This window comes from Arvicanthis niloticus, chromosome 2 (genome assembly GCF_011762505.2).
Source record: "Arvicanthis niloticus isolate mArvNil1 chromosome 2, mArvNil1.pat.X, whole genome shotgun sequence".
Lineage (NCBI taxonomy): Eukaryota > Metazoa > Chordata > Mammalia > Rodentia > Muridae > Arvicanthis > Arvicanthis niloticus.
In genome coordinates this window covers 60,592,600-60,605,189 of record NC_047659.1, presented here as the reverse complement: position 1 = coordinate 60,605,189, position 12,590 = coordinate 60,592,600, and the positions used below count along the sequence as shown (strand labels likewise).

General features: G+C 32.4%; 2 protein-coding genes across 2 annotated transcripts; both read right to left on the bottom strand.

Annotated features, from left to right (window-relative positions):
- Window positions 1–1,441: 1,441 nt before the first annotated feature.
- On the bottom strand, window positions 1,442–5,159 carry LOC117704112 (olfactory receptor 5M10-like). Its single transcript, XM_076928249.1, has one exon. It carries the CDS (start codon window positions 3,622–3,624, stop codon window positions 2,671–2,673), a length of 954 nt encoding a protein of 317 aa, XP_076784364.1. The 5' UTR covers window positions 3,625–5,159; the 3' UTR covers window positions 1,442–2,670.
- A 922-nt stretch (window positions 5,160–6,081) lies between these two features.
- On the bottom strand, window positions 6,082–12,327 carry LOC117704560 (olfactory receptor 5AP2-like). The gene is made up of 2 exons (XM_076928248.1): window positions 12,273–12,327; window positions 6,082–8,928 (listed from the first exon to the last, which is right to left on the bottom strand). The coding sequence occupies exon 2, from the start codon at window positions 8,921–8,923 to the stop codon at window positions 7,970–7,972; it is 954 nt and encodes a 317-aa protein (XP_076784363.1). The 5' UTR covers window positions 8,924–8,928; window positions 12,273–12,327; the 3' UTR covers window positions 6,082–7,969.
- Between the last annotated feature and the right edge of the window lie 263 nt (window positions 12,328–12,590).

Below are 12,590 nucleotides of genomic sequence, written 5' to 3'. Positions count from 1 at the left end.
TGGATAAAGCTTTTGCAAGCATGAAGATTAGAGTTCAGACCTTCTGTGACACATAACAAGACAGTCCTGGCAGCCCACTGTCAAAACCCCATCAAGGAATGCCCATCAAGGAATGCAATATTTTAGATAATTTTAACCATTGTTCAGTTGATTTTACTAATTTCATTTCATCAAAATTAATTGTTTTTTTCTTAACTTTTAATTAACATGTAAAATAGTAAATTTTATTATGAAATTTGAATTGTGTATACCACTGTTCCTAATATTTACCACTTATTTGCTTCTCTTATCTTTATTCCCCATTCTCACTATTTCTCTGCCACCCCAAAATAATTCCCCATATTCTACAATAATGTGTGTGTGTGTGTGTGTGTGTGTGTGTGTGTGTGCGTGTGCTAAACCCAGACTCTAAATTTGAGAAAACTGTGATATTATAATAGCTTTCTTTCTGAGATTGGCTTAGGTTGTCTTTTACAGAGAAGTCATTGCTATTCATCACTTTCTTTTTTTATAAAAGTGATTGGTAGCAATTTGCTTTAATAATAGTATTACCTATAATTTTTATGTATTTAATTTATAAATTTTTTTTTTTTGGTTTTTTGAAACAGGGTTTCTCTGTGTAGTCCTGGCTGTCCTGGAACTCACTCTGTAGACCAGGCTGGCCTCGAACTCAAAAATCTGCCTGCCTCTGCCTCCCAAGTGCTGGGATTAAAGGCATGCACCATTACCGCCCAGCATAAATTATTTTTAATAACCATAGGCATCTACTATCTTATACTTAGTTAAGTCAAAAAATGCAAAATGTGTGAAACATTAGGTTTGTAAATGTTTGTATAATACAATTGAATATCAATGTAATATAATTTAGTATGTCATCCTGATATGTATAGATAGTATTTCTCCCACCTTAAGGAAAGTCTGTAAGTACAAGACAATAAGTCTGCTTTGCGATAGAAAATGGCCATTCCATACACCTGCACCTTCATCAGGACGGACAACCTTCTATATATTTTGTAGGTAGACATAGTATATATCAAACTCCGATGATCAAAAGCATTAATATTATACTTGATAAAGAAAATAAGAATATTCAAGAGTTAAAATATTTTCTGAAACCAATCATGGGGACCCAAAAAGTGAAAGGAAATAATCAACTTTTATGACCTCTGCCTACCAGCCATGGCACACATGCAATTCCCCACTCTCCAATGAAGCACACAATAAACAAAAGAAAATATTTTTTAAATATACTTAGATATTTAATTCATAAATTCTGAATCCAAGAGTGTAGCCTAAATGTCAAAGAAGATTCATACAAAGAGATAGAACCATAGAATATTTTGTATACGGATATGGTGGTTAATTGACTTGTACGAGGGTAAAAGGAAACAAAACATATATCTTTTAATAAAAATATACATTAATGTTTATTCCTAGAGACTTTCAACATTTTAAATTTGTTATTCCAAATTTAATATGTATTTTTTATACAGATCAAATGACAATTATTAAAATGATGAATTTTTTCATATACATATAGACATTCTACTCATGAAAATGAATATTGATATACCATGAGATTTCAATGTTGCCTTATAAACTCTATCAAAAATATGAACATGAATTTATTTATAGCTGATATCTACCTCACTCATAGTATTAAACATAAAGCACATAAAGTTCTTCAATTCATCTTAACCACCTAACTTTTTAATGGAGTATGTAAGTATTTACATTAATAAAATACAGTTTAAATAATCTACCCTAACCAAGTTTTTACTTTTAATATGAAACAGACAAATAATTCTATTTATAATATACAAAATTATAATGATAGCATGAAACCTCAGAAAAGTGCACCTTTCTTATTTCTTTAAAACAAAAACCATCACAGACATTATAGCCATCTTTAAAATTTCACTCACAGCAGTAGATTCATGGTGTTACCTTATGAGACCAACATCTTCAGTGTCCCATCCACCATTCTGATGTGTTGAGAACTTAATAAGTACCAAAGTGAAGACAACAGAGGGAGAACCAGAAAATAAATGTGCTATTTTATGATTGGGGGACTTTGTGCAAGTAAATTAATTTATGTTCAAAAGACTCTCTATGCCATAAACAGACACAAGGACTCATTCATTATTCATTAACAATGTGTAAGTCAAAATGTAATACAAAGTAAGGATTAAAGGATATTTTAAGTAATGATTTTTATTGCTTTATGCCATTTCACTGATAAATCAGTCATCAAAGCAATCATTTTGTGTGTTCTTCACAGTATAAAATTCACCATTTGAAAAAAACCTATAAAAGTATTCATTCATTTGAAACATTCATTTGAAACATTCAAGCATATCATCATTCATAGGGTATGACATATCCCCATTAAGACATGTTAGTTAGAAACTATATTTCATGTAAATTAGGACAATCTATTTTTATGAAATCCTGAAAAATGAATAAATTTTATTAAAGAATTATCTGAAATTTTTCTAATTTCAACATATCATTTTAGTAAAAAGTATAATTAGGCAGTGTAAAGTACAAGAGTAAATTAGCTATTATGAGTATAAGCTGTTACACAAGTAGTAAGTTTGAAGCACTACCATTATCCTACAAAGATACCAAGTCATCACAGACACCTACTAATAACACACAAACATCTTTCTAAATCAAAATTTTCTGACAGAAATTTCCCTTGATCATCTGTTTCATAGCATTAATGACATCCTTATTCCTTAGGCTATAGATCAAAGGGTTGAGCAATGGGCTCAGAAAAGTGTAAAAAACTGCAATTACTTTTGACTCCTCTACTGATCTCTCTGATGGTGGCTTTAAATACATACAGAAAAGGGTCCCATAAAATATGGTGACTGTTGTTAGGTGGGAACCACATGTAGAAAAGGCTTTTTGCCTGCCTTCTGCAGAATGGAACCTCAAGATGGCTGCAAAAATGTACAGATAGGAGAAAAGAATGATAGAGAGAGAACTTATGAGAGTGAAGCCAGCAACAACAAACATAGCCATCTTTTTGACATGAGTGTCAGAGCAGGCCAGCATGATCAGAGGGGGATCTGCACAGTAAAAGTGGTTGATTTCACGGGAGCCACAGAAAGACAGGTCGAATGTGAGCAGAGTCTGAGACAGCCCATTCAGGAAGCCAAACACATATGGGAAAGTGACCAGAGAGACACAAACGTTCTTGGACATTCTGGTACTGTAATGCAGAGGGCTGCAAATGGCCACATACCGGTCCAGTGCCATTGAAGCAAGGATATAAAGTTCAGTGATCACCAGAGCAATGAAGAGGAGACACTGTGTGAAGCATCCAGCATGAGAAATGGTCTTCTGGTCTGAGATGAAACCCTGCAGCATGTTTGGGGTAACATTGGAAGAGTAACAGATGTCTACAAAGGAGAGGTGGCCAAGGAAGAAGTACATGGGTGTTTGCAGGTGGGAATTGGTCCTGATCAACACAATCATACACAGGTTTCCTGTCAGCGTTATAAGGTAAATGACCAGAAACACCACAAAGAGAATCCTCCCCAGCACTGGGCTGTCTGTGAGTCCCACAAGAATGAAATCCATCACTGCAGTGTTGTTTAAGAAGGACATTCTCATTCACCTTGAAAGCTGAAACTGACAAGAAACGTAAGCAGTGCCTTCTTATCTAAACTGTGTGTTTGTCATTGATTTCTTAATGTGTATTTGTTGATCCAAAGTCCAATTCCTTTTTCATCAATTGCTTCCAAATACCTACCTAGAATGCTCAGCATGTAATTTTTTGCTGGTCTGTCTGTTTTTCTTTTCATTTTTACCCTTTTTAATTATACAAGCAGACTAGAAAACAAACACAACCACTTCTCATTGTGTTTCCGCTTTTTTTTAAATCACAAATGTATGCTTATTCATCGTAGACAAATACTTTCACATACCTGTTTACACATGTATACCTGTCTTCTTAGTAATATCCACATATAATAAATTTCCATAACTTTTATCTTCATATGTATAAATGGTCAAGAGCAATTGACAATATATTTTCCACAATGATAGATGACAATTTATATACAAACACACAAATATATTTTACATATCAACTACAGAATTTAACCTACCTGCAAATGCTGACCTACTGAATATCCTACAAAGTAGGATTATTTAATTGTCAATATGAGAACAAAAAGTCTCTGAAGTTCTGAACTTTTTCTTTTAGTAAATTATATTAGCCTTTCTAAATCAAGGAATATTCTCAACATACCATGGTGCCAGTTGCTTGTGTTCTCAGCACTTGAATTATACAATAGGAAGAATGGCAATTTCTGGTCAGCCAGGGGATAATTAATCAACATAACAAATTCATGTTTCCAAAATCCAAACCATCACTCACAATAACAACAATAAGCAACAGTCACAAGAGAATTTTTCTCTCTGCGTTGGATGTTTATCAATACATTTACTTATGTTCACTAAAAATTCCATTTTTGCCATTATTTAACAATATAAGATTACAGCAGTAATCACATTTCATTTTCTCACAGAGTGTATGATGCAGAACAAAAGAATAGATACTAAATTCATAAAGAAAATTATGTAATGTATTGTTAGATGAAAATAAATTATGATAAAAAATCAAAGGTAGAAAGGTTTCAGATTGAAAAGAAAATCTTCCATGGAGGAAATAATTGAACAGTCAAAAAGATATTTAAGTATCTAGAATAAGGCTCATCACTACAGTGTGGAGTGTGTGTGTGTGTGTGTGTGTAAAATGTTCTTATATTCTAACCCATCCATAAGTTCATTTATTTCTGGAAGAATCTTAAATATGGTGTCAATGCCAGTTTGATTTACCATCCAGGAATTCTATGTAAATTTGTGAGAAAATTGCCCCAGTATTTTGAATATGTTTACTTTCTTCCCAAACATACAGCAGATACATCAGAGTTCACATATAATAATGGACATTTTAGAATCATTAGGATATATTCACATATCAATAAAATGGTCAAGAGCAATTGACAATATATTTTCCACAATAATAGTAACAATTCATATAAACACACACAAATGTACTTTAGATATCAAATACAGAATTTAACTTACCTGTAAATACGGACCTACTGCACATCTTATGAAGAAAGAAGATTTATATTGAATTTCCCTGATATAATTCCCTAAGCATCTAAAGATACATTTAAAGATCAATTTAAATATTCTTTAATTCTCAAGGGCATAATCTTAACTTGATGCTGTGATGATTTGTGTTCACCTAAGAAGTCAAAATCTCTCCCTAACCTATGTAATATGTAAACAATCTTTCTCCCTCTCCCTCCCCTTCTCTGTCTCTGAGTGTGTTTTTCTGTTGTTTTTATCTATTAGTTTCAATAACAAAAGACAATAATATAGTTAGAAGATCCTTTGTATATTTAGTAAGCTAGTATAAGATTCTACCTAGATTCTCACATTTTTCTCTGTACTCACTAAGGAGAATTCATCCCATGGGATTGAGAGATAAGATATGATAAATGACAGTTTTGAGGAAAGATTGCTGAAAAGACTAGGCTACAAATACAGCTTTTTACTTGTTACCCATTTCTTGAAATTCGTTGAACTCCATATTTTTTGTTTATTCTAAATAAGATTATCTATACAAATTTGATGTATATTAATTTTTCTTTCTCACAGTCAAACACATCAAATTACTCTTTGGATATTTAGAATTATGTTGATGAGAAAAAAGAAAGCTAACCATTTCAACGTATATTTCTTCTCTGAAAACAATATATTATTGTTTGCCAAAAAGATTTTAAATTAAATGCCACAAATAATTTTTAAGTGAGTATAACACAGAAAGTATTTTTTATAAATAAATGGCATGAATGTTATGGTAGAAACAGAACATGTTTTCATTTGATTAAAAGCCTGTTTCAATAGACTGCTATTGTTAACTTTAGTAATTACCCATAGCTGATAAACACATAGGCATAAGGCATAACCTTATATTCTTTTCTGCTAAATGAATATATCGATAATCTTTCCCCTAAGTTCTTATCTTTATACTCATAGATTAATGCATCATTCAATCCTTATTAAAGAAGCTTCTTTTTTATTAGTTAAAGCTTAAACAGAGAGTCTCAACTGGTCAACATCTGAGAATAAGAGCCTATAAAATTCTATTCCAAATGGAATGTCTACATCACACTCTCTCTTCTCAAGGCTCAGAGACCATTGAAAAAGAAATCAATGAAAGGTTACAAGAGTCAGAGGTACTAGGCATATCCACTAAAATATGATTTATCAGATATAACAGGAATGCTGCAGAAATAAATTCATAGTGGCTGTGGATATATATCCCAGATACATTCAAAAGTTCAAGTCAGCTACACATATTCTATGAATGGCAAGAAATATCACATAACTAAGACACTGTAGCTCTGGTTGATTTTTAAATTATAGGGAAAAAGTACAACTGTGATTTTAATGTGAATTATGTCAAAGTTAATGTCAAAAATAATTCGTCTTCTTTGGTAATAATATGCCTATGATGATCTGAAAATGCATGTATTGTTATAAGTCTATTTTTTATTAAACTAACAAAAGAAATCTGGGATAACTGAAAAAATTAGATATTAAGGGATATTAGAAGAGTATAAAAGATTGCCTGGATAAGATAAATTGTCAACAATCTCTCTAACTTTATTTTCAGGGATACAACACTATCATAGAGCTCATACTGTGTTGGGACCAATTTTGGCCCTGGTTTGGGCCTTGAAGACAAACTTGAGACTGGCTCGAGTGTCTGTGGCCTTGTGGGCTCGAGTTTTGAGACCTATTACAGTCACTTCCCTTCTGGGGTGACTCAGCAAAACCTGTTTGGCCCTGACTCCGCCCCACTGTTGCTGATGTAAAGCTTTGCCATTGGCCCTGTCAGTTACCCCATACCCTAATGTCATCCTTCCCTGTCTCCTATGTCATCTCACCCCACCAAAAATCACCCTCCCCATGCTCCAAGATTATATAAGCAAGAAACTGATGCAATAAAGTTGAGTTCCTGCTTTGACAAGACTCCCTGCTCAATGTGTGGTTTTTTTTTTTGGAGGGGGAGGGGCATCTACACTCAACATCCTGCTCAGCCCAGGAGAGACCAAGCAGGACTAGGACCTCTCTGCTCTTGCCTGAACCTACCAGCTGGAAGCCAACAATACAGCATAGTAGTGTTTTTCTACATGGTCTGAGGTGGTTGATATATTTGGAAGAAGCATGGATGAGACAATTACTAAGTTTTACATCTATACAGTATCTACTTCAATGCAGTATATTAACACAGATGTTAGTTGTTACATTGTTCCAACATTGATTTTCTCCTACCACAATAAACAACATAATTCACTTATAATTTCACAAATTTTTATAAGAACTATATGTCATTCTGGAAGGAAAAAAGATAAAACATTGAATTCTTTCTTTGACATGTTTCAAATAATTTTAAAAGATGCAAACATTTCCACATTATTGCTACAGTTGACATTCTATAATAATATCTGGTAAAAGTTTTTGTTACGTGTTGTATTCTTTATGGTAATATGAGAAAATGGAGTTGATATTGGTACTAAATGTCTGATAAAATAGTCAAATGTGCCTATTGTAGTTGAGAGATTTATTTTTCATATACCATATATTTGAGCAATTCAAAATTCACAACTATTTTCCACAATGACATTGATTATACAAAAAAAAAAAAAAAAAAAAAAACCCTTGGCAAGATAATTCGTTCTCTAAAACACTGAACATTATTTACTTAAAAAATGTATTTGTGGGTTCAATAGAAAACTTTATGCCATGGAGGAGATCAATAAGTATATTTAATGTTAATACATCACCTTAAACACATAGAAACAACTTCAGATATCAAGTAGCATATTTAAAAATTAACTATATCCTACGTAATAGAAGGATGGAAACAGATTTATAGAATATGTTTATGTAAGATTTTTTTTACTGACTTTTTCACATCTTTATTTTTTAAACTATAGATGACAGGGTTAAGCATGGGAATCACTACTGTATAAAACACAGAAACAATCTTGTCCTGCTCCATAGAGTAACTAGTAGTTGGTCGCAAGTACATAAAGAGAATTGAACCAAAGAAGATGGTAACAGCCGTGAGGTGGGAAGCACAGGTAGAGAAGGCTTTGTGTCTTCCTTCTGCAGAAGGCATCATCAAAATAGCAATGAGGATGCACAGGTAAGAAATGAGAACAATGAGAACACAAATGAGAACAGTAAAACTGGAAAAAGCCATGATCACAATTCCATTGATTTGGATATCAGAGCAAGAAAGTTTGAGCAGAGGTGGGGTGTCACAGTAGAAATGATTGATCTTATTAGAGCCACAAAAGGACAATCTGAAAGTCATCCCTGTGTGGATGGCTGCATTGCCAAACCCTGCTAGGAATGAGGTGGACACCAACATGAAACAAATTCTCCCAGACATGAGAACTGGGTATAGCAGGGGATTCCAGATGGCCGCATAGCGGTCATAGGCCATCATGGCTAGCAGGAAGCATTCAGTTCCCAAGAAGGAGCCAAAGAAGAAGAATTGGGCAGCACACCCATTGAATGAAATGCCTTTATCCTCAGCCAGGAGGTTCAGCAGCATTTTAGGTGTGACTGTAGAAGAGGAAGAAGCATCAACAAAGGAAAGGCTGCTGAGAAAGAAGTACATAGGTGTGTGCAGACTTCGGTCAATCTTAATCAGGGCCATCATGCCCAAATTACCCACCAGTGTCATCATGTAGATGATCAGAAACAATGCAAAGAGGACACCTTGTAGATCTGGATTGTCTGAGAGGCCCAAAAGGATAAATTCTGTCACCTCTGTGTCATTTTTATCTTGGATAGCTTTTAAAGTTCTGACCATCTGTGCTGCAACATAAAAGAAATTAGAGCATTCCATTTAGCTAGATGATTGTGTCATACAGACATAAATATATATTTAAAACACATATAAATATTAAATAAATAGTGAAAACTGAGAACAGTAAACTTTTTAATATGTATGATATTACATTAAGAATATTGTTTGAGCCGGGCAGTGGTGGTGCACGCCTTTAATCCCAGCACTTGGGAGGCAGAGGCAGGCAGATTTCTGTGTTCGAGGCCAGCCTGGTCTACAGAGTGAGTTCCAGGACAGCCAGGGCTACACAGAGAAACCCTGTCTCAAAAAACAAAAACAAACAAACAAACAAACAAAAACCAAACCAAAAAAACACAACAAAAATAACCCAAAAAAACCAAAAACCAAGAATATTGTTTGAATATTTTATATCACCTCTTAAGGACCTTTAGACAAGTGCTTTATTATCCATTAACTTCAACCACATTTTATATTATTTATCCATTAATTACAGCATATCATTATTAGGTATTATGACTACTATGATTATAATTAAGCATTTATTTCTAGAGAAAATAACATATTTTAAAACAACAGAGTGTTCCTTCACAGTCCTGGTAGAAGAATAAAAAATAAGAAGAGTTGTACAAAAAAAGTAGAAATAATCAACAGTGAGAAAAATAGCAAATATCTTTAAATTAAACATTGAATTTGTGAAGTAGGGAATTTTTAGAACGAAAAAAAAAAAAAGAAGATAGTCTGATACAGCCAATAGGAAATCAGTATCAGCCTAAATTTACAGAATTAGTAATTGTAAAATATTAGTATGTTTAATATTTAAAATTTTTATTAATTGGATAATCAGATTTTAAAACTAATAGAAAATTCTTGACCCAAAAGAACTGGAAAAACTGACATATAAGTACGTCTATAATTGAGAATCACAGAAATATAACAGACATAAGTTTGAGGTATAACATAGGTAAGTTTGAGGATGATATTATGTACTGAATATTTCCGTGACATAAAATACAACAGCTTCATGTTTTCTTATTAATAAATAATAAACTGTGAGAAGATAAGATAAGTATTAATCCTAAATGGGTTTAACCACATTTGTATATTATACAAAATGTATGTATCAAATTCTCACACATTAGTGCATTAGAATATACAATTTTACATTTTAATTGTCAATCAAAAACAAATGTAATATTAATAATAATTATTATAATAATTACTGAACAGTAAAACACAAAACACCAGAGAAACACCAGAGATACTAAAAAGATGTTTCTAGCAGTACATTAGGTTAATAGAACAACTTAATAATTTTAAATTTAAATGAAAAAAATAATCAGTCTATTCATGCAAGTAGCAATGGAGAAGGATAAAGCACTAAAAGTAAAGGAAAATTCATCTATTTCATTTTATTTATTAAAACTAAAATTTAGAAAGCAATAACGACTAGTAGATTATGTCAGATATAGTCAAATAGTAAATTTAAATATTATTAAATAGTAAAAGATATAATTAATAGTAAAAGAACTATACTAAAGTAAGTATAAGCACTTTTAAATTATGAAACAAAGTAATTGTTTCATAAATCAAATTAAATTGTCCATCACAGGAGATGGACAATTCCAAGGTTAGAACTTACTCTGTTATATTATATTACGTTTCTATTATGTCAAGATTTTAAGACCTAATATAACTTTCTATTTTCATTGAGGAGTATAACATCTGCAGTCCTACATGAGTCTTCACTCAATTCAGTAGTAAAAAATTAGCAAGTGGTATCCAAAATCTATGCTTGTTGTCATCTTAGTGTGCTGAAGTCAAGGAAATATGGGGTATTCACTAGCCAGTGTTACATCTTACCGTATGACATATGTTCATGGTATAACAAAATTTCTCTTCTTCAGCACCATATTGCTGAAAATATACCTATAGATCCTTGATACAGATGAATAACCTTTCTTGGAGGGATAGTCACCCGTGAATTTCAATAATAATTTCAGAAGCAAGAAAGAATGCATCTTTCTGTTTTTTTAATTCCAACACTTCTCCAGAGAGTACAAGAATAATAAAAACAAATCAATTAATAAAAAGTATCAGATAAGATAAGCATACAAAAAGTAACAAGCAGAAAAATGGAAGTACTTAATGTGTAACGTTTTAATAACTTCTTGTAAATGTTCACTGTATTGTTTTATTTTAGCCGCAGTGTTACCTCCCTTTTGTAGAGAAGAAATGTAATTTATGAATCATCAACTTGCTGTGAATAACTAAGGTAGCCTGGATGGATGGATTCTACATCCATACTCAGTCTCATTCTTTAACATTTGTGATCACTCAACATGTCAACAACTAATGTCAACACTTATACAATGAACACCCATAGTTAGTTTTCAGAGCTTCATTAACGATCCAGATAATATTTAGTTGCAGTAAAATTTCACATATTTTTACAAAATTATGTCATTAATGTTGCTGAAAACACTTTGTTAGAATTCCCAGTAACAGATAAAATTTTATTACTCATATAAAATATAAGTTGCCTCTCATAGCATGAATAGCAAGCTTTCTCCTCTAGTATTTTACATGTTAGTTTTTTCTGTTTCTCTGCAATATCCATCTTCATGCTGTTGAAATTTCTCAGTCAAACTGCTATCCAGAGATGATAGCAAATTTGATTTTAAATTTGTTTTAAATTTCCAAGTTTATCTGAAAATAGCTGTAAGATTTTCTTAGCTATTTCTTGAAATTAAAAAAAATGCTTTGAATTATACTGGGCATACTTACACTTACCTTAAATCCATGCACCTGGGAGGCAGAAGCCAGTGTATCTCTGTGAGTTTGAGGCTAGGCTGGTCTACACAGAGATTTCCAAGACAGCCATGGCTACATAGAGTCTGTCTCAAAAGGTCTCTATATCACATCATTTGTACTGCTTTATCTCTGCTAATAATCTAAATTGTTTTAGTAATGAAACCTTGTATAGCATTTATATCACTCAGTGATGTTGGGACCCTGTCAGTGAGTGATTAAATTCATAAGATTGTAAATTTTTTCATGTCAGGAAGCCAAAAGTCTAAACATTTTTACATTATTTCATTACCATTAGTAATTCATTGGTTGCAATTAGAACTATCTACTTCTTTCTCTTTCTTACCCAAATTTCTACACAAGAACAACAAATTAGATAACAAAAGCATAAGTCATCCTTTCTTAGGTAGGCATGTTCTTTGATTGAAAAAGATGATTCAGGTAGATTTAAGAGACTGTTGAGTACAAAAATAGGATAAAACCCTTTCTCTGCACTCAACAGGTAATAAATTCTGTCTTTATTTACCATATCAGAATACCTTACCTTTCAAGTTGGAGTATCACTAATACAGCTGTTAAGAATGGTGAACAATTCTCACCAGTTAGAGTTTTAAGAAATACTAGACTATTATTACTCATTTAAGTAGGATAGACTTGTTCTTTCATCTCTAGGGACTCCATCTCCTATGTGTCTCATTATAACCTATTGCTTTTCCCCTATAGAACTAAGAAATTCTCAATTCTCTTTCATATTGTTTTTCTTTACTCTTGAGGTACCAAAGTCCAATGTAGGATAATCTGGGGTTCTGGATTCATAACCTCTATTCACTCTTTATTTTTTCTTTTATGTGATGGCTGGAGC

What these genes read in the sequence shown, in the direction of transcription:
- LOC117704112 (XM_076928249.1), bottom strand. Translation starts at nt 3,624, where the DNA reads ATGAGAATGTCCTTCTTAAACAACACTGCAGTGATGGATTTCATTCTT.
- LOC117704560 (XM_076928248.1), bottom strand. Translation starts at nt 8,923, where the DNA reads ATGGTCAGAACTTTAAAAGCTATCCAAGATAAAAATGACACAGAGGTG.